The sequence below is a fragment of the Mesoplodon densirostris genome, chromosome 5, assembly GCF_025265405.1.
Source record: "Mesoplodon densirostris isolate mMesDen1 chromosome 5, mMesDen1 primary haplotype, whole genome shotgun sequence".
In the NCBI taxonomy this organism is placed as follows: Eukaryota; Metazoa; Chordata; class Mammalia; order Artiodactyla; family Ziphiidae; genus Mesoplodon; species Mesoplodon densirostris.
In genome coordinates, this window is record NC_082665.1 from 76,742,522 (window position 1) to 76,763,951 (window position 21,430).

The 21,430-nt window shown below is 43.6% G+C and overlaps 1 protein-coding gene across 1 annotated transcript in view; it reads left to right on the top strand.

Moving 5' to 3' along the window:
• The window catches only part of CPNE4 (copine 4), a 606,100-nt gene that overhangs the window by 394,558 nt on the left and 190,112 nt on the right, over positions 1-21,430 (top strand). The window contains exon 3 of the mRNA XM_060099960.1: positions 11,849-12,028. Coding sequence (XP_059955943.1) covers positions 11,849-12,028 — 180 coding nt within the window. The remainder of the gene's footprint in view (positions 1-11,848; positions 12,029-21,430) is intronic.

Below are 21,430 nucleotides of genomic sequence, written 5' to 3' on the forward strand. Positions count from 1 at the left end.
AGTGGTGTCTCTGTTTCCCCCAGTCCTGTCGAATTCCTGCAATCAAATCCTGATAGCCTGCAAAGTCTGATTCTTTAGGAATTCCTCCTCCCGTTGCCAGACCCCCTGGTTGTGAAGACTGACATGTGGCTCAGAACCTTCACTCCAGTGGGTGGTCTTCTGTGGTATATGTGTTCTCCAGTTTGTGAGTCACCCACGCAGCCTTTATGGTATTTGATTTTATTGTGTTTGTGCCCATCCTACTCTCTCATTGCAGCTTCTCCTTTGTCTTTGAATGTGTGGCATCTTTTTTTGGTGAGTTCCAGTGTCTTCCTGTCGATGATTATTCAACAGTTAGTTGTGCTTCCAGTGCTCTCACAAGAGGGAGTGAAATTGTCAAGGCTTTCCAGTCTTGGACTACCTTTTCCGAGGACTCTACAACTGTGACAGAGAGATGAGGTGGTGGGACCATCCTGTTAATAACCAGCATCTGAGTGAAGTGCAAACTGCTTTACACTTGTGTGGGATTAGCCTCCAAGCTCCCTCATGAGGAGGATCTGACAGGAGCTACAACTCGGAGTGACCTGTCATTCAGTCCCTTCCCACCCCAACCTTGGCAGGCTCTGACTTCCTTCAGCAGATAGGCATAAGTTTTGTCAGGCAGTTTCTGATCATTTGATGTTCATGTGCCAGCTTACAGCTGGAGTCTGGTAGAAGGAAGTTGATTTAGTATTGAAAACACCATTTATGTTTTAGACTCTTCTTATGTCCTCTCTGCTTAGAGCATCCATATTTCTCCTGACCTATCCCAAAAGGGAACGAGCTAACTGGAAGAAATTTGAAGAGAAAAATATAAAGGAGGGGTGAAAGAAGGTGTGAAGACAGGGAGAGGCATGCTGGACCCTCACAGTCACATCAAAAAGCCTTTTCAGGATCTGTCACCCAGCTGAAGACGTTAAAGATTGTTCCCTGTCAAAGAACATTTGGAGTCTTGAGTGTTGAGAAGGGCTCTGCTTGAAACCATTATATTCAGAAGGTACCTGAAGAGATGTGTCTTCTTCAAGAGAGATGGTCATGTCCCAGGACAGAGCTTTAAGGGCAATCCCAAGTGGCCCCATCACTACAGCTGCGTGACCTTGGGCACATTAACCCCCTTGACCCTATGTTTTCTCATGTATAAAATAGTGATAATGGGATGGTTTGTTGGGATGATTGAGTGGAACAGTACATGTGAAGTGGTTAGAACAATGCCTGGGGCATTTTAAGTGTTCAATAAATGTTCCTTATGATCTATTACTGAACATGGTTGATGAATAGAGGCTAAGAGGAAGTTACCACATGAATAATATATGGATCACCAGTTTTCAGACTCTTAAAAGACCATATAATTCATTCATCATGAGCCACCAGACTGGACACAATTTTGCCTGCCCTTGGGATTCTGAAGTCTCTTCCAGAAGAAATGTTAATGACACATGTAGTGATGTGTGGGCAAAATTCAAGGGATCAGCAAGGGATGATGAGATGCTCTGGGAGTAGCAACAGTGGGAAGGTACCACTGGACTTGATGGAAAGGTAGAGATGGCAGTGTTACTGGAACCCAGTGAGAGCTGGAGGCTTGCAGGAAGGGTTACTAGGAGGGGACTGTGGGGGTGAGGGGACATAGTCACTACCTAAAACTGCAGCATGGGGCAGGAAGGGGGCAAGCAAAACATACTGAGCTCTCTTTCTTCCCACTTTCTGATCTCCTACTGATGCCTCCTATTGGCTGAAGAGGCAAGTTGGCAAAGAAACCCTAATAAAGCAATTCATGCAGCCAGTCTCCTGGGGAACAGAGCAGAACAGAAAGATCTGCAGATGCAAAAGAGACTAATCACCACATTCACTAACTCTCATTTCACATATTGGGAAGGTGGCAGTTAATGGAGTGCTCGGTTGGATAATCCATCAAGTAAATCAGCTCACAACTTCGTTATTTCCTTTAGTCTTCCTATCCTGTAACAAGATGAGCAGCAGTCAAAATGGCAGCTACCAAGGAAGAAGAAACTTTCCAACACACAGTCTGACCAGGAGGTGGGGGTGCTCAGAGTAGATCACATGGTCCTTCTGGTCGCCATGCACCTTGGGGCTGAGCCATAGCAGCTGGTAATATAATATTATTGGTCCTCAAACTGAACTGTGCATTCATTAAGATTTCTAAACCACATAGTTTAAAAATCTTGGTCTGTTAAGGCTGCTATAACAAAATACTATAGACTGGGTGGTTTATAAACAGAAGAAATGTATTCCTCACAGTTCTGGAGGCTGGAAGTCCAAGATCAAGGCATCAGCAGATTCAATGTCTGGTGAGAGCCTGCTTCCTGGTTAATAAATACTTAGCCGTCTTGCTGTGTCCTCACATGGCAGAAGGGGCAAGAGGGCTCTCTGGGGTCTTTTATAAGGGCACTAATCCCATTCGTGAGCACTCGAACCTCATGACTTAATCACCTTCCCAAAGCCCCACCTCCTAATACCATCACACTGGGGCTTAGGTTTCAACATAAGAATTCTGGACCATGGGAACTAAGCCACACATGGACAGTCATGTTGGGGAAGAGGAACACCTGAGGAGGATGCAGAGGTGCATACTTGAGACCCGTGCCAACAGGGGCTGAGGAGGGCAACAAAGGAAGAAGAAGACACAGGACCCATCCCTGTGGCCCTTGAGAACTCTGAAGGTACCTCTAGGTGATGCTCATTTCATTCACTTCTGAGCCCCACTCTTGGGCAAGGTGATGTGGCTCTGCTGTTTACTCTGAACAGCACAAGCCCGGGATGAGTCCAGTGGTTAAAGGACTGTCTCACTCCAGGTCCTCCAGCAGGTTAATCCCCAGGGCTCCGTAAACAGAACCCAGCTCGCACAAGAGGCCCTGTTCCTTGACAGCCAGTTGAAGTGTATAGCGGAAAGATAAGGCGGGGGGGGGGTTGGGGGTGGTCAATGGATTGACTTTTGTAACCCTGGATCACTCGTTCAATTTAGTCTATAGAGCATTTGAAGATTTTGCCATGGGGTGGGTGAGGAGTGCCTTTTGAGAGATGAATCTGGATGTTTCTTGAGAGAGGTAGAATGATGTGTAGTTTACTAGGACTGCCATAAGAAACTACCACAGACTGGTGGATTAGATGACAGAAATTTATTGTCTCACAGTTCTGGAGGCTAGAAGTCCAAGATCAAGGTGTTGCCAGGTTTTGCTCCTTCTGAGGGCACTAGGGAGAATCTGTTCCACACCTCTCTTCTGGCTTCTGGTGGTTTTCTGGTCATCTTTGGTGTCTCATGGGTTGTAAGTGCATCACTCCAATCTCTTCCTTCATGTCCAAATGGCATCTCCCTGTGTGCATGTCTGTGTCCAATATCCCCTATTCCCAGGACACTGGTCATATCAGATCAGTGATCCACCTCACTCTAGTATGACTTCATCCTTACTTCTAACTTCTGTAACAGCTGTATCTCCAAATAATATCACATTCTGATATACTCAACATATGAACTTTGAGGGACATAATTCAACCCATAATAAATCATAAAGTAGAAAGAGCATATATTTTGAAATTGGAGAGACTGAGTTTGATCCTTTCTTTTGCCACTGCTTTTCTGATGCAGTTTTATTTTATCATCTGCAAAATAAGGATGGTATATTTAATAGACTTATTAGTAAAATATAAGTCATTGGTAAATTGAAGTACTATTTTATGTATCACCAGTTAACAAAAATATACTTTCAGTTAAACAATGGCATGTCATCGATTATAACACGCATCCCAATTTTAAAAATGTTACATTGTGAAAGAAAGTTTGTTTTAAAGTTAATGAAGATAAGGACTGAAAATAACATGTAAAATACCTTCTACAGGAATGTAAGAAGGTGAATGATAAAGGTACATCATTTTTCCTCTCACCCCTTTCCAGGAGAAATTTAAATAATTTACTAGGCAAGGGTAAAAATTCCTAAGGAGGTGAGTTCTGTGAAGTGTGTTATTCATAACACAACTATTATGATTGCTTCAAGTAGGGATGTCTTTTGGAGTTTCTCTCTTAAGGCTCCCACTCTTTATTCATATCTTGGCTAGTAAGTCCACTCATATGCATGGTCTAAGACCCAAAGACCCTTGGAGAAGTTTCTCTATTTTTTAGCTGGGATTGAATGTGGATTAGACAAATAGGAGACACCACTAGCTTTGAAGAGTGTTCAGTTCTGTGTTGATTAGGACTAACCTCCACATTGTAGGATATTTAGCATCTAGGGATGTCACCCCATTGTTGTGACAAGCCCAGACACCCCTACACATTTCCACATATCCCCTGGGAAAGTGAGTATTGCCCCCATTGAGGACCACATGTGTCCAGGTGAGAGATCAGCTTCAGCCCAGGATGTTATGATAAGAGAAAGAGAAGCAAAGGTTGCTGAATACTCAGGCATATTTTCACTCTTAGGACCTGGTGAGCAGGAACCGACTGTGAGTCATACTAGTCAGGCAGCCAGAAATGATGCAAGCATGAAGACATAGCACAAAAATGGCATCAGGAAACTCAGGTTCCCACAGGTCACTTCTTTTTACATAACCAGCAAAATGTTACAGTGTTAGTCCTATTCAAGTAGAGAATCCACTTACTATGAAAATAAAAGTCATATTTCACTAACACCAACCTCTCTACCCCTGTTGAGTGATTTTAAGACCAGCGACTTGTTTGTTGCAGCTGTAGGGCAAAACTGCCAACCCCATGGCCAGGCACTTGAAATCAGCAGTCACAAGCAGCTGAAATTGAATAATGCTAATTCTGGTGACTCAGTGACTTATTATGTAAATTTTATGTGGTTTAATATGTCCCTTTGGAAGTTACATGGTTTGAAAAATTGTCTGTAATCAATCCTTTATTTTTCATCATAACATTATCCATTATTTATTCAGAGAAAATTAGTTTCTCCTCACCCTCACTAAATAAATATTGAGGAAATATTTAAAGAATATCAGTTTGAAATAATATCTAATTATACGCCCACCCTGGGGGCCTTCACGTCTCTCTCTGGCACATGATGTCACTCTTCGTCAGCCCTGTTATCCTTGGGATAGGGGCCTGTACTTCTCTAGGAAACCTTAGACCATTCAGTGACTGACATCAGTTTTGGCTCCTGACTTTACCTTCTCCCCACTTCTCCATCACATTGTTTAGCGCTCACCTCCCAATCACCTCACCTCCTTTGCCTATGTCAGTCCCAGCCCTTGGGAGCCTCTGGGAACAGGTGGCCATTCTGTGCACAGTCTTGAACTCTTTTTGATGACACACTGACCTTGTCCCCTACACAGTTCAATCTCCGTGGGCAGTGTTCAAGGCCCCCATTGTATCTCCGGTATGCGCAGTGGACAAACCAGATCTCCAGAGACACAACTACAGCCACAACTACTGACTTTCCCCAACAGTTCCATATCTTATGCCTGTTGTCTGGTTTGTGCATTACTTTGAGCAAGAGGATTTAGGTGAAAAAGCTTCAAATTTGCATGACTATATAACATAAAGATGAAAAATCCTACCTCTTGCAAGCTGTATGATATTGGGAAAGTTATAGGGTCTCTCTACCTCCCAGTAAAGGGAATAGTAACAGTACCTACCTCACAGTGTTGTCATAAGGATGAAAAGAGAGTGCCTGTCAGAAGATTTGCCCATACACTTCACCAAAGAAGACAGGTGACAAATAAGCACATAAAAAGATGCTCTACATCATTAGTTATTAGGAACACACAAATTAAAACCACAATGAGATACCACTACACACCTATTAGAATTTTAAAAGTTAAACATATACCTGTTCCACTCCTGGAGAGAAGAAATATATGTCCATACAAATGCTTGTACATGAATATTCATGGCAGCTTTATGTGTAACAGCCAAACTGGAAACAGTCCATCAATGAAATATTACTCAGAAAAAAAAAAGATAAACTGTTAAGGCACAAACAATGAATAAATCTCAAAATAATTACACTGAATGAAAGAATAAAGACAAAAAGACTACATAATGTGTACAATTAATTTATATGTCATTATAGAGGATACAAACTGATTATGGTGACAGAGAACAGGCCAGTAGCTGCTTGGGAACAAGGGCAGGAAGGGGTGAGAGGAAGAATTAAAAGGGGGCATAAGGAAACCGTAGGCGGTAATGTGTGTCTTTACTTGATTGTGGGGATGGTTTCACAAGTCTATACACATACCAAAACTTACTGAATGGTACATTTTAAATAGATGTGGTTTATTTTATGTAAATTATACTTCAATAATGCATTTTTAAAAGTGAGTTCCTGTGATACACCAGGCCTTCCATAAGCATTAACTATTATAAACGTTACTGTTCTACTGAAAAATGTTTTAGATGAAATTCTTTAAAAGAGCATCTCATCCAAAGCAATATTCAATGATTGATTCTATCATCATCATATCATAACCCAGCTGCATTTTTTCCTTCTGTCTAGGGATGCTCATGAAGAAATATGAATTAAGAAAAATAGTCCAGACTTTGAGGTCAAAAAGCCTGAGCTCACTGCCCACTCTGTCATCCAGTACTTTGTACTGACATCTGACCTTGATTTTACTCATATATAAGATAGTATAAAGCTACACCACATGATTGCTATAAGAACCAAATAAAAAAATGTGTGTGAGTATGTTCTGTAAACCATAAGCAACACTGGGGTATCAGTCATTACAACTGCAGAGGAGAGAAGTGTTGACAGTTTTGCAGACTGGGTAACAGAAAGAAAGCAAGATTTTTTAAAACCTTGACAAAAAAAAAAACTTACACAAGAGCAAGAGCTAGACCCTCCATCTCTTCAGTTCCTTTACTCTGATATTCCCACATTCGAATTGCCTAGAACACCTTTAAAAATACAGATTTGGGGGATTCCCTTACTCCTATTGAATCAGGACCTGGAGTATAGGGATCAGGAATATCAGTGTTAAGGAAAGCTGCCCCATTGATTCTTTTTTATTATTATTAATTTTTATTGGAGTATGGTTGCTTTACAATGTTGTGTTAGCCTCCACTGCACAACAAAATGAATCAGCCATACACATACAGATAATCCCCTCCCTTTTAGACTTCCCTCCCATTTAGGTTACCACAATGCATTAAATAGAGTTCCCTGTGCTATACAGTATGTTCCCATCAGTTGTCTATTTTATACATAGTATCAATAATGTATACGTGTCAATGGAATATTACTGAGCCATAAAAAGAAATGAAATTGAGTTATTTGTAGTGAGGTGGATGGACCTACAGTCTGTCATACAGAGTGAAGTCAGTCAGAAAGAGAAAAACAAATACCGTATGCTAACACATACATATATATGGAATCTAAAAAAAAAATAAAAGGTTCTGAAGAACCTAGGGGCAGGACAGGAATAAAGACGCAGACGTAGAGAATGGGCTTGAGGACATAGGGAGAGGGAAGGGTAAGCTGGGACGAAGTGAGAGAGTGGCATGGACTTATATATACTACCAAATGTAAAATAGATAGCTAGTGAGAAGCAGCCGCATAGCACAGGGAGATCAGCTCGGTGCTTTGTGACCACCTAGAGGGGTGGCATAGGGAGGGTGGGAGCGAGGGAGACGCAAGAGGGAAGAGATATGGGAACATATGTATATGTATAACTGATTCACTTTGTTATAAAGCAGAAACTAATACACCATTGTAAAGCAATTATACTCCAATAAAGATGTTTTTTAAAAATGCAAAAAAAAAAGAATTAAAAAAATGGCTACACAAAGAAAGAAAGAGAGAAAGAATGTACATGTGTCAATCCTAGTCTTCCAATTCTTCACACCCCACCCCTTTCTGCCTTGGTATCCACACATTTGCTGTCTACATGTGTGTCTCTATTTCTGCTTTGCAAATAAGATCACCTATACCATTTTCTAGATTCCACATATATGCGTTATTAAACTATATTTGATTTTCTGTTTCTGACTTACTTCACTCTGTATGACACTCTCTAGGTCCATCCATGTCTCTACAAATGACCCAATTTCATTCCTTTTTATGGCTGTGAGCCAACAATCCCACTACTGGACATATACCCAGAGAAAACCATAATTCAAAAAAACACATGGGCCTCCCTGGTGGCGCAGTGGTTGAGAGTCCGCCTGCCGATGCAGGGGATACGGGTTCGTGCCCCGGTCTGGGAGGATCCCATATGCCGCGGAGCGGCTGGGCCCGTGAGCCATGGCCGCTGGGCCTGCGCATCCGGAGCCTGTGCTCCGCAACGGGAGAGGCCACAACAGTGAGAGGCCCGCATACCGCAAAAAGAAAAAAAAAAAAAAAAAAAAAACACATGCACCCCAATCTTCATAACAGCACTATTTACAGTAGCCAAGTCATGGAAGCAACCTAAATGCCCATCAACAGATGAATGGATAAAGAAGATGTGGTACATATATACAGTGGAATATTACTGTTGCCCATGATTCTGATGCAACTAGGAGCACCAGTCAATGGCTGGTCCTTTGGAAACAACTGCCTTGACCTTGACCCCTTTCAATGAGAAACACCAGCCATCCTAGGCTCTATTGCTCAGGTTAAACCTGTCTTCAGTCTCCAGAAAAGAATGCATCTTCCATACTGACTGGGAATGCAGAATGTTTTGAAACATCTGCGAGTGTTACGAGCATTTCCCCATCACCATTCTCCTCCTAGTCCTGAGCATCCATACTCGAGGGTCTCAATGGCCCTGAGATTATCCTTGGAATTATCTATCTTGGTAATGCAAATGTTTGTTACTTAAGTTCTTTCCAAGCCAATCCTCTCCCTCACAAAACCAAGTCATTCAATGTTGCCTTGGATGGTCCACCTGAGGTGTGGTGTGATGTCTATGTGGGATGAGCATTTGAAAATCAAGAAGTGAGAAGAAAATCAGCAGGATTGATGCACATCAGCTATTTGCGCCTTTAGGGTGGTTAAAGCAGAGAAACAAAGACTAGGGTTTCCATCTTCTGTCTCTTATCATCTAAACCTGGCTAGGACTCTGTTCTTCTAGCCCTGAGGAAAGAACCTTTTCTGTGTCTTGAGAATCCACCTATAAGTTACTTCTTGGGGATTACTTCAAAATCTTCTACCAAAAGGCACCACATGAATATCATTAAATCTCTTATCATATGGCTCATGATGTTATGAATTTGGACCAAGTGTTGCAAAAATGCCTCTAGACGTCAGGTGGGGGAATTCATTGAGGGTGAAGAGCTTGGAGAAGGGAGAATGAATGCCCATCTGAAAGGTGCAGCCCCCAATGGTTGCCATGTATGAATGTAGCCCCAGGTTGCCAGATAATCTGATTTTTTTCCAAAGGGAGGGAAATAGAAATAGTGCCTCTTTTCCGTTGGCAAATTAAGAGAACACTATATTTAAGTAGGACGAATAAAACACCTCTTGGTCAGTGTGAACTGCAGACTACCAGTTTGTGACCTCTGATTTTTACTATTACTCAAAACCTCTTAATAAACTGAAAAAAACTATGCCAATACAGTAAATCCTTGTACCCACACAGTTAACCAATAACATATGCAATCCTGCCCCCCCCCCCCAGAATGAACATTTTAAAGGATATAAAATTCAGCTCAAATAGAAGCTGAGTCTTCACTGGAAGAGTCAAATAACCATTGGTCTGTACAGTAGCTTGTTGTCAACTGCTAATCAGCAGTGGGTTGGGGTTTGGTTTTTCTGTCTCTTGCACAGGGACATAAAAGTACCATACTCTCCTCCTCACAACCTGGATCATTCATCCCACCAGGAATAGCAGATGGAGTTCCTTACAGGGTAACCTTCTCTCACACAGGGCCCTGCATAGGAAGGGACAGGGACAGGGACCAAGCCCTGAGCTCAAGAGTGTATCCAATTTTCTTTGCTGGATAACATGTACACACATGATATGGTCAAAAATGGTTTCCCTCATTTTACTGAGAAATTGTCCTTGTACTCTAATGAAAGTGGGGAGATGTTTTTCACAGTTTGTGCTAATGAATGACTCTTGGGAAGTATCCAATAAACTGTCGACTGAAAAAAATTGCACAGCCTAAAAGTTGAGAATTATGTTTTATTCAGAGGACATTCTGAGCACTTCAAGCCTGGGAGATAGCATCTCAAATAACCCTGAGAGACTGCTCCCAAGAAGCAAGGTGGGGAGCCAGGATATATAGGAGTTTTGGCAACAAAGACCAGGTAGTGGGAACATCAAATGATTACTCTTAATTAAAGAAAACCATATATCTCAAGTTAATGAAATTTAGCCCTTTTCTATGTATGGGAAGATGCAAGAGTCTGGGCTCACTGAAATCATTCCTTTGATATGCACCTCAGCTACCTGGGGCCAGTATCCTGCTTCTCTCCATCCTGAGTCCCCTCAGGGTGCCCCGTGGGGGTGGCTGCAGTGGCTGAGGGCTTGACAGCCGGCAGTCCATTTGTCTCCATCCTGAGTTCCCTCAGGGCTCACCATCAGGGTGGCTATAATGTGATGGCTTGGTGACTGCAGCATCCTTTGTTTACTGATATGGCAGGCAATATTTTTCATTCACAAAATGATGTATCTATTTGAAACCTGACAGTTCATGTATGCTCCAACTGACTTATAAAATATGAGTGATGGATATCTCCCATTGAGAGATACTGTAGGACCTTGGGTTATCTGTAACTTGGTCCTCTAAGACTTCACAGAATATAAATGGTGTTGAGTATTCTTACTTGAGACAGACGTGGAAGAGAAGAACTTTAGTGGTGGGGGTACGAGCAGAAAGCAGATGGCATACACAAAGTTTCACTCAAAGAGCTAAATTCTTCACAGAGGGACTCTTTGCATGTGCCTGGGCAGGCGTAAGGGAGCTGACAAAGAACGGCGTGGCAGCAGCAGAAAGCCATTACCATCCCTCTGTCTGAGGGTCAGGACTGTGTCACCAGATCCTGGCGGCATCTCCCTCTTGGATGGGAGTCCCTAGCAGACTTGTGTGTGTAGAGGGGCGGAGACACTGCCCATGTCCTTCTGATCTCCTGCCAAGTCTCCCCTCTGGCTGCCTCTGCCCAGAACCCAGAGGTCAAGGGGGCCCAGGAAAGTCAGTCCATAAAAGTCAGCCTCCAGGGGCACAGAGTGTGGCAGAAAGTGAGAGAGAAATGGAGAGTTATTACCACAGAAGGCCTGGGAAATCTTCGCTCCTGGAACATTAGAGCACAAAGGGACTTTTCATCCTCTAATCCTCTAACCCTCACTGGTTGATGAGGAAACTGAGGCCCTGGGGACTGAAATGACTGAGTCAACATGCGTAAACCCAACAAAAGGCACACTTGAGACCACAGGCAGTTATCTTCATATCCCTTCTCATGCCTTTCCCCTTCAATATGCTGGGATTCATGAACTATGACACTCATACCAGAGTAGGGTTGGCTAAAATGGGGCTTCTACATGGTCATTTGCCCTGACTGTGCCCCTCAGACTTCAGGAATTGAATACAGATTTATTTTCTCCTGAACCCAAATGTGCCCTCAGACTCTTTCTCATCCTGAGGCTCCAGGCAGCCCCTAATAATCAATCCATCTTGTTGCTCTGTTACTTAACAATACAAGGTGCTCTAAACCCTTAAATACAAAGCTCAGATTATTCTATGAGTTTCCTCCTTGAAACATGGCTTATTCTCTGAAGATGCATCCTTGAAGACATTCAAACTGCTCACCCTGTCGACTTGGTGGAGGGCGTTGACAGTTTGGAAGGAGACAGAGCACCGTAAGATGAATCCTTGTGAAGGATAATGGTACGAAGCTCTGATCGCTGATGGGTTTCCTCTTTCTTTCTCCTGCAGGTTGACAGAACAGAGGTGATTCGCACCTGCATCAACCCAGTGTATTCAAAACTGTTTACCGTGGACTTTTATTTTGAGGAGGTGCAGCGCCTGCGGTTTGAGGTCCACGACATCAGCAGCAACCATGATGAGCTGAAGGAGGCTGACTTCTTGGGTGGTATGGAGTGCACACTTGGCCAGGTGAGCCATGGTGCCCTTCCTCCCTTTTTGCCTTCTGAGGGCCTTTCTCCCTCCTTTTGTCCTCTCTCCTCTCATTCAACCCTTGCTTTCTTTCTGCTGTTGATTTTATTTTCTTTAACATGCAGCATTTCGTGATGTTCCATGCACTGCCGTGTCCATTATATTCAACATTATACTTACATCTGGATGATGCTGCAAATATATCGTGTTACTTATCTTGTAAAGTTAATCATTTTTGCTTTCTGAATTCCTTCATTCTGTCAGTCATTTATTTAACAACTATTTATGGAGCACCTGCTCTGCTCCGGTTGAGTGTCTGCTATAGCCTTATCCTGATACATCATAACCGTCCATCTCCCAACTCAACTATGAGAACAGCCACACAGGGAATATCCCTGAGTCACGTGTATTCCAAGCCTCTGGTGCCAAAAATAGCCCAAGAGAGGGCTAAATAGATATTTGGTGAATGAATAAATAAATGCTTTACTTAATCCTCACAACAATGATGGTAAATAAACATCATTATGATATCCATTTGTCAGTGAGAAACGAAGACTTAGAGAGGTAAGCGACTTGCCTGAGGTCCTGCACTAACGAGGGCGGAGTTACAACCAGGTGAGCCTCACTCCACACCCCATCATCTTGCCTTTATTACACCTTTCCTTTTTCCCTTCCCTTACTGCTATACCCAGAACTTGAGTAGGTGCTGAGGAGAAATCTAAATGAAGAAATAGTCCCTGTGCCCAAGACTAATTGGAGAAGGCACAGTATATGCCCCTCAGATAGAGCCAATCATGATGCCCTCTAAGCCATCATGAGACAACATATCCTGGGCTCTGTACATAGGGTTGTGGGCCTGCAGGGAAGGGAGAGCCTTCTGCTGGGGAGAATCAGAGAAAGCATTGTGGAGCCAAACTTTGAAAAAATATGGTCAAGGGATTGAAGGAGAAGGAGGAGGGAAGTCTTTCAGGCAAAAAAGCAACATGAAGCATAGAGGTCAGAGTAACCATGCAGGGCTAAGGGGCGGGAGGACCAGCCAGTCTTAATCAGGGTCAGATGCTGATTTACTAGGAAACCAGTGCAGCTTAAAATTCAGAGCCCCTCACTTGTGTGGACACTTCCAAAGCTCTGTGTCACATTTTTATTTGTAGTTTTGTACTTTTTTCACAAAGAAGGATTCCAAATTATATAAACCCCACAAAACCTGAATTAATCCCATGCAGAGGTAAGGGTCTTGTTTAGGGATTAGTAAGAAAGAGTCTGCCTGGCAGAGAGATGGCAAGGATGCATGTTTGTTTGCTGTTTTCACCCTGCCTCATGCCACTTGTCACTAAAGAAAATTTCTCCCATGTGAGCACTGACAAAATAGACGAGCCCTCAGTTACCCTTTTCCAGCAAATATAGTGATTGGTTTCATAAGATTGTTCCTTGCTCCTTCAGTAAAAGCCAAAAGGCTACTGCGGAAGTAGAGCTGAGGGGAGGCAGACAGAGAACCTGGGATGTTCTCCCTCATATATTATATGATGGTCATTATATGTCTCTCTCATGGCTTTTGGAAAGAGTTGAGAGCAGATAGTTCTAGAGTCTTGCCAGGTACAGTGTCCTATAAGTAAGCATTGAATGAATGAATGAATGAATGAAAGGGTAGTGGATTTGCGATGGAATTCTGCAATGTATAAATAAAATTAAAAGGTGACTAAAATGGCAGTTTTATAGATATAAAGGAACCATTCTAAGATTCTCCCTTAGACAATGGGCATCCCTTCTATGTATAAAAGTTATATTCTGTCCCAAGAAATAAATGTAGATCCATTAAGAGTCATGTAAATAAAATATCTTTTATCTAAAGCTTTCATAATTTTTTCTGTGTGAATGACCCTCAAACTTTCATAATGTTCATCTTCCCATATTCAGCCAGTCCTTGACCCTCTACTTTGTGCCAGGCAGTATGCCAGGAGCCAATGATAGAATGGGAGTCCAGAAGCATTGTCCTTGCACTCAAGCAGCTCACAATCTAGTTTGGGATAAAGATGTAAAAAAAATAATTAAACAAACAACTAATTAAATCACAACCATTCTTAAGGAGAAATACAGAAGAGGAGAGCAAACAATGAGAGGATGGCCTCAGGTGGACAAGAGCTCAAACAAGGCTTCCAGAGGGAAGTGACATTTCCACTGAAACTGGAAGGGAGTGTGAGCATGAGCAGGGAGAGGAAACACATTCTGAGCAGATGGGAATGCTGTGTACAGAGTCTCTGGATTCAGCAAGGAGTTTGGCATATGGTATCTTCATTTGGACTTCCCAAGAAGCCGACTCTGAGATAGGAAGTCAAAGGAGGTGTAGGAAGCATATGGTGGAGTGGAGAAGTGAGGCAGGAACAGGAGGGCAGCCTGGGAGGGTGTGTTGTCCAGCCAGCTACTGGACATGGGTAGCTGGAATGTAACTGGGCTACGACATTCTGGAGGCCAGTGCAGAGCAAACACCACAGAGTGATCCCACCCTTGGGATGAGGGAACTGGAGCTTTTATACATGTGGGAGTGTATACACTCTCAACAGTCATTGAGGGCTGTTCCCAGCATGGAAATAGTAATCCCCTAGCATTTTTGGCTTATTGCATGGGTGGGAAAGACCAGAAGAAGTTTTCAAGCAAAGAAACACTAGTGCTAGTGGTCAGAAGTCAGTGCTGTGCACTCAGGTCATAGGGCCTGGGGATAAGAGCAGGTCACTGAGAGCATCTGCTATATAGACTCTGGTTGTCCCCCACCCAGTAGCCAATCTCCTCCCTCTTTCAGCTGTCAGACCCTGATCATTTTCAGACCATTTTCCACCATGTGGCCATGTAGAAAATAGCTCTATCCCTAGCTCAAAAATTGAATCCTGAGGAATCTCCACCAGTCATATGAATCCCATCCCCCTTTGCCAGACATTGGTTTAGGGGTGGGCTTGTGAGCAGTTTTAACCAATAAAACATAAGAAATTTTATTGGAAAGGTTTCCTAGCCTGAGAAAAAGAGACACACATGAAGATTCCTGGAACCACCGCAGTTGTCTTGCAGGAGACTGTGGATGAGAGCAGCCCTTGGGGAGGTCAGAGCCAAGAGATATGGCAGGACAGTCCTGACACCCCATACCTGGAGCCCACCTACCTGTGCACTCCTCATTAGGAGGGAGTAAGGTGTCCTGCTGTCAAAGCCCTTTGGGGTGAGGTTTCCCATTACTCAAGTGTGAAGCATCAGGGTTGATATGGAGTAATGAGGAACTGAGAGATGGCCAGACGGCCTGGAGTGGAGGGAACAGAGAAACTGAGGGGTGCATTGGCATAATCGTCTTAATCTCTCAAGATGAGGAATATGTAGATGTGAGCACTGAGGGTGAATTACCAATAGTCCTTCCTAAGTATATTTTGATGCTTTTGAAAGGGCTTTCGAACTGATCATTTCACCTGGCTTCTTTTAAAATTTATTTTTTTGAAGTATAGTTGATTTATAATGTGTTAATTTCTGCTGTACAGCGAAGTGACTCAGTTATACATATATACATTTTTTCATATTCTTTTCCATTATAGTTTATCACAGGATATTGAATATAGTTCCCTGTGATATACAGTAGGACCTTGTTGTTTATCCATCTCACATATGCTAGTTTGCATCTGTTAATTTCAAACTCCCATTTCACTTGACTTTCCTGATGACACTGGGAGGACAGGTGTCATTATCCACATTTCATAGTAAAAAAAAAACTGAGAAACAGAAGGATTCAATGCCTTGACAGAGCCAACACAGAAGTCAAGAGTTCTTGATCTTTAATTCAGAACTCTTTCTTCTGCCATTATTTAGGAAAAGATAATGTGGGGAGGCCCCCTGTTGTGAGAAATTTTTTTGACATTGTGGCTTGGGGGGGTAAAGACATGAGCAGCAAGCCAGCAATGCTTCCCAAGCCACACTACTTCACCCCCGGGTGACTTGCTGGCATTACTGGGTATCCTGCATATACTTAGACAACTACCCTCTCATAGTATAGGCCATGTGACTGCTGCCATTGACCTTTCCCACACTTTGGGGCGCCACTCATTGGCTTAAATCAATCAGGATGTCTTAATTTTGTGGCAACAGTGATTGATTCAAGGAAGGTATGTAACTATTCAGGTATAATGAGATGTAAATATATGTTTGCTGGAGCCTTCTGGGAAAGAAAGTTTAGGGCTGTGAGGTGGAAATGGATCCTGCAAGAGAAGAATGTGGAGCTACTGGGGAAAACGAGAGAAATTGAGTGATGTTCTTTACACTCTAGATAGACTCTTGTCTGAAGCCAGCCTGTCCTGGGAATTTCAGCCAATAGCTTCCCTTTGGACTTCCCTGGTGGTCCAGTGGTTAAGAATCTGTCTTGCAACATAGGGGATGCCAGTTTGATCCCTGGTCAGGGAACTAAGATCCCACATGCCTTGGGGCAACTAAGCCTGTGTGCCACAACTACTGAGCCCGCATGCCACAACTAAGACATGACACAGCCAAAAATAAATAAATTAATTAATTTTAAAAAATAGCTTCCTTTTGTTGTTTAAACCACTATAGGCTATTTTTTTTTTTCGTGTGGCCATGGCTCACGGGCCCAGCTGCTCCGTGGCATGTGGGATCTTCCCAGACCAGGACATGAACCTGTGTCCCCTGCATCAGCAGGCAGACTCTCAACCATTGCGCCACCAGGGAAGCCCTAGGCTAATTCTTTTTGCTACTTGTAACATGAAGTCTAACTGACTGAATCATACTCCATAGAACCCCTTTTCCAGACCATAGAGACTTCTTTAAATTCCAAGCTCCTGTAACCCATCTCCATTTCATTCATGCAGCTCATTCTACATTGCCTTGAGAAGTTCCTTTTTATCAGTTCATTAAAATAATTTCTCTCTATAGTTAGCACTTATTTTTATATTTATCTGGTTCCCAGATTACAAGTTTCTGAAACCAAAGGCCACATTCAGCACTTCTTTGTGTCTAAGGCAACGTCATCCTTTATATATCACACATGCTCAAGTCAAATTTATTGATTAGTTTATTTTGAAAATTTCAGATCAGTATGGACTTTTATTTTGACATTATAAGTTTCATTCTTTCATTTATTCGTTTTTTTCAACAAGCATTTAGTGAGTGCCCTGGGTACACCAAATACTGTGCTAGGTGCTAGAGGCACAAAGATGAAAAAGAAAGGAGCCCTGCACCAGAAGAGCTTATAATTAGCCAAGAGACACAGACCAGTAAGTAAATCATCAAAATGCATATTACTATGTGCTATAATGAGTTGTGTTCCAAGGGCTATGGTGGAAAGACTTGCCTCTGCCTAGAGTTAAGCATTGAGGAGGTCTCATAAGAAAAGTGTCTCACTCTGGACCTGAATCTCAAAGAGTGGGTAGGGATTCACAAGCAGAGAAAATAAATGACTCTCCAAGCAAAATGACTGGTACACACCAAGGCACAGCAGCATGAGAACGTTAGAGAACTCCAAGTAACCCAGCATGGAGGGATGGGCAAGTGAGTGGGGAAAGGGATAAATGAGGCTAGGCAGGAGAGGGGGAGCTGACCATGTGGTTTTATGAGCCTTTCACTGAAGTTTGGAGAGCTCGGACTTGATGCACTGAAGGCCCTGAGGGGCTTTAACAAGGGCAGGGCCAAGACTGGATGTGTGTATTAGAAAGATCACTTGGGCATTCCTGAAAATGGTGGATGGGTGAGGACGGATGTGGAGGCAGGGAAACCAGTTAGGAGGTTGTCAAAATAATAGAAAACAGCTGAGGAGAGCAGTGGTGATGAAAGTTGAGAAGAGGAGACGCAGAGGGAAGTTTGTTCAAGAGAACAACCAGCAAGTCTTAGAGACTGGGTGTGAGATGAGAGGTCCACTGGCATCTGGCTTAGGTTACTGGAGGAGTGACTTGGCTGTCTTGAGGGGAATTGGACTGAGGTGTGGGATGGGGAGTAGGATGTAATGCTGATGCCTTAAGCTCAGGATGTCTGGGAAGAGCCCAGAGGAGATTGCCACTTGGTGGCTTGACCACATGGATCTGACGATGACACAGATTCGGGAGCTGACTCCCTATAGATGGTAGTTGGTAGCAGGAAAGTGATGAGATCTCTCAAAGTGACTGTTTTATTTTTACTTTTGGAAGAAAATTCTTTGAACATGCCACATATGAACAACTCATAAAGGGTTTTTTTAAAAAATCGCTGAGTATGTAAGAACATTTCATTTTCTTAGGTGAAAGTGTGAACTTAATGTCTTGAAATCAAAATCCTTTTCTATGTGTAGAGTAACACACAGACAAATGCAGTTGTCATGAGAGCTCTGTGAAGGGGGGCAGACTTCTTCACTCCATAGTTTGACAAGTTGTTACCCTTTGGCGAGGATGGAAGTTTTTCTTGTTTTTTTCAAATTTTTCTCTCTACTATGATCAAGCAAAAAAAAATCATTTTTCTTCTTCATAACTTCAGCAATGAAAGAAGATTCCTTTTCCTTGCACTGTTCAGTTGGGCAGGGGATGGTGGACGTGGGAGCTGTAGGAATGTCATGATCGGGTCCGAGGTGCTGTTTCAATGATGCTACACCATGAAGCTGGGTGGATTAGGGTCATATCCCAGCTCAGCTGTGCTCAGGTATATGTCCGGAGGCAAATTCCTGCAGCTACTTAAACCTCAGTCTCTTCATTTGCAAAATGGATATAATAACGCTGGACTCAAGAAATAGTGTGATGGGGGAGGAGCTTAAAGATGGCGGAAGAGTAAGACACGGAGATGACCTTCCTCCCCAGAAATACATCAGAAAATACATCTACATGTGAAACAACTCCTACAGAACACCTACTGAACGCTGGCAGAAGAACTTAGACCTCCCAAAAGGCAAGCAACTCCCCCACGTACCTGGGTAGGGAAAAAAAAAAAAAGAAAAAACAGAGACAAAAGAATAGGGACGGGGGCCTCCCTGGTGGCGCAAGTAGTTGAGAGTCCGCCTGCCGATGCAGGGGATACGGGTTCGTGCCCCGGTCTGGGAGGATCCCATATGCCGCGGAGCGGCTGGGCCCGTGAGCCATGGCCGCTGAGCCTGCGCGTCCGGAGCCTGCGCGTCCGGAGCCTGTGCTCCGCAACGGGGGAGGCCACAACAGTGAGAGGCCCGCATACCGCAAAAAAAAAAAAAAAAAAAAAAAAAAAAAAAAAAAAGAATAGGGACGGGACCTGCACCAGTGGGAGGGAGCCGTGAAGGAGGAGAGGCTTCCACACACTAGGAAGGGCCTTCGTGGGCGGAGACTGTGGGTGCCAGAGGGGGGAAGCTTTGGAGCCACGGAAGAAAGCACAGCAACAGGGGTGCGGAGGGCAAAGCGGAGAGATTCCGGCACAGATGATCAGAGCCGACCAGCACTCACCAGCCCAAGAGGCTTGTCTGCTCACCTGCCGGGGCGGGCGGGGCTGGGAGCTGAGGCTCGGGCTTTGGTCGGAGCGCAGGGAGAGGACTGGGGTTGGTGGCGTGAACACAGCCTGAAGGGGTTAGTGCACCACAGGTAGCCGGGAGGGAGTCCGGGAAAATGTCTGGAGCTGTCAAAGAGACAAGAGACTTTTTCTTGCCTCTTTGTTTCCTGGTGCACAAGGAGAGGGGATTAAGAGCGCTGCTTAAAAGGAGCTCCAGAGATGGGCGTGAGCCATGGCTATCATCATGGACCCCAGAGATGAGCATGAGAATCTAAGGCTGCAGCTGCAGCCGCCAAGAAGCCTTTGTGCAAGCACAGGTCACTGTTCACACCTCCTCTCCTGGGAGCCTGTGCAGCCCGCCACTGCCAGGGTCCCGTGATCCAGGGACAACTTCCCCGGGAGAACGCATGGCACCCCTCAGGCTGGTGCAACGTCACGCCGGTCTCTGCTGCCACAGGCTCACCCCGCATCCGTACCCCTCCCTCCCCCGCAGCCTGAGTGAGTCAGAGCCCCCGAATCAGCTGCTCCTTTAACCCTTTCCTGTCTGAGCAAAGAACAGACGCCCTCAGGCGACCTATACGCAGAGTGAGTCCAAATCCAAAGCTGAACACCGGGAGCTGTGTGAAGAAAAAAGAGAAAGGGAAATTTCTCCCAGCAGCCTCTGGAGCAGCGGATTAAATCTCCACAATCAACTTCATGTACCCTGCATCTGTGGAATACCTGAATAGACAAAGAATCATCTCAAATTGAGGAGGTGGACTTTGGGAGCAAAAATATGTATTTTTTTTCCCTTTTTCTCTTTTTGTGAGTGTGTATGTGTATGCTTCTGTGTGTAATTTTGTCTGTATAGCTTTGCTTTTACCATTTGTCCTAGGGTCCTATCTCTCCATTTTTTGTTTTTTGTTTTTTGTATTACTTAAAAATATTTTTTTCTTAATAATTATCTTTTATTTTAATAACTTTATTTTATTTTACTTTACTTTATTTTATTTTAGCTTCTTTCTCTCTTTCTTTCTTTCTTTCTTTCATTCTTTCTTTCTTCTTTCTTTCTTTCTTTCTTTCTTCTTTTCTCCCTTTCATTATGAGCCGTGTGGAAGAGAGTCTCTTGGTGCTCCAGCCAGGCATCAGGATGGTGCCACTGAGGTGGGAGAGCGAAGTTCAGGACACTGGTCCGCAAGAGACCTCCCAGCTCCACGTAATATCAAACGGAGAAAATCTTCCAGAGATCTCCATCTCAACGCCAAGACCCAGCTCCACTAAATGACCAGAAAGCTACAGTGCAGGACACCCTATGCCAAACAACTAGCAAGACAGGAACACAACCCCATCCATTAGCACAGAGGCTGCCTAAAATCATATTAAGGCCATAGACACCTCAAAACACACCACCAGACGTGCACCTGCCCACCAGAAAGACAAGATCGAGCCTCATCCACTGACACTAGTCCCCTTCACCAGGAAGCCTACACAACCCACTGAAGCAAACTTAGCCATTGGGGACAGACACCAAAAACAACGGAAGCTATGAACCGGCAGCCCGCTAAAAGGAGACCCAAAACACAGTAAGTTAAGCAAAATGAGAAGACAGAGAGACACACAGCAGATGAAGGAGCAAGGCAAAAACCCACCAGACCTAAAAAATGAAGGGGAAACAGGCAGTCTACCTGAAAAAGAATTCAGAATAATGATAGTAAAGATGATCCAAAAACGTGGAAATAGAATGGAGAAAATGCAAGAAACGTTTAACAAGGACCTAGAAGAACTAAAGAGCAAGCAAACAATGATGAACAACACAAGAATTGAAATTTAAAATTCTCTCGAGGGGATGAATAGCAGAATAACTGATTCAGAAGAACGGATAAGTGACCTGGAAGATAAAATAGTGGAAATAACTACGGCAGAGCAGAATAAAGAAAAAAGAATGTAAAGAATTGAAGACAGTCTCAGAGACCC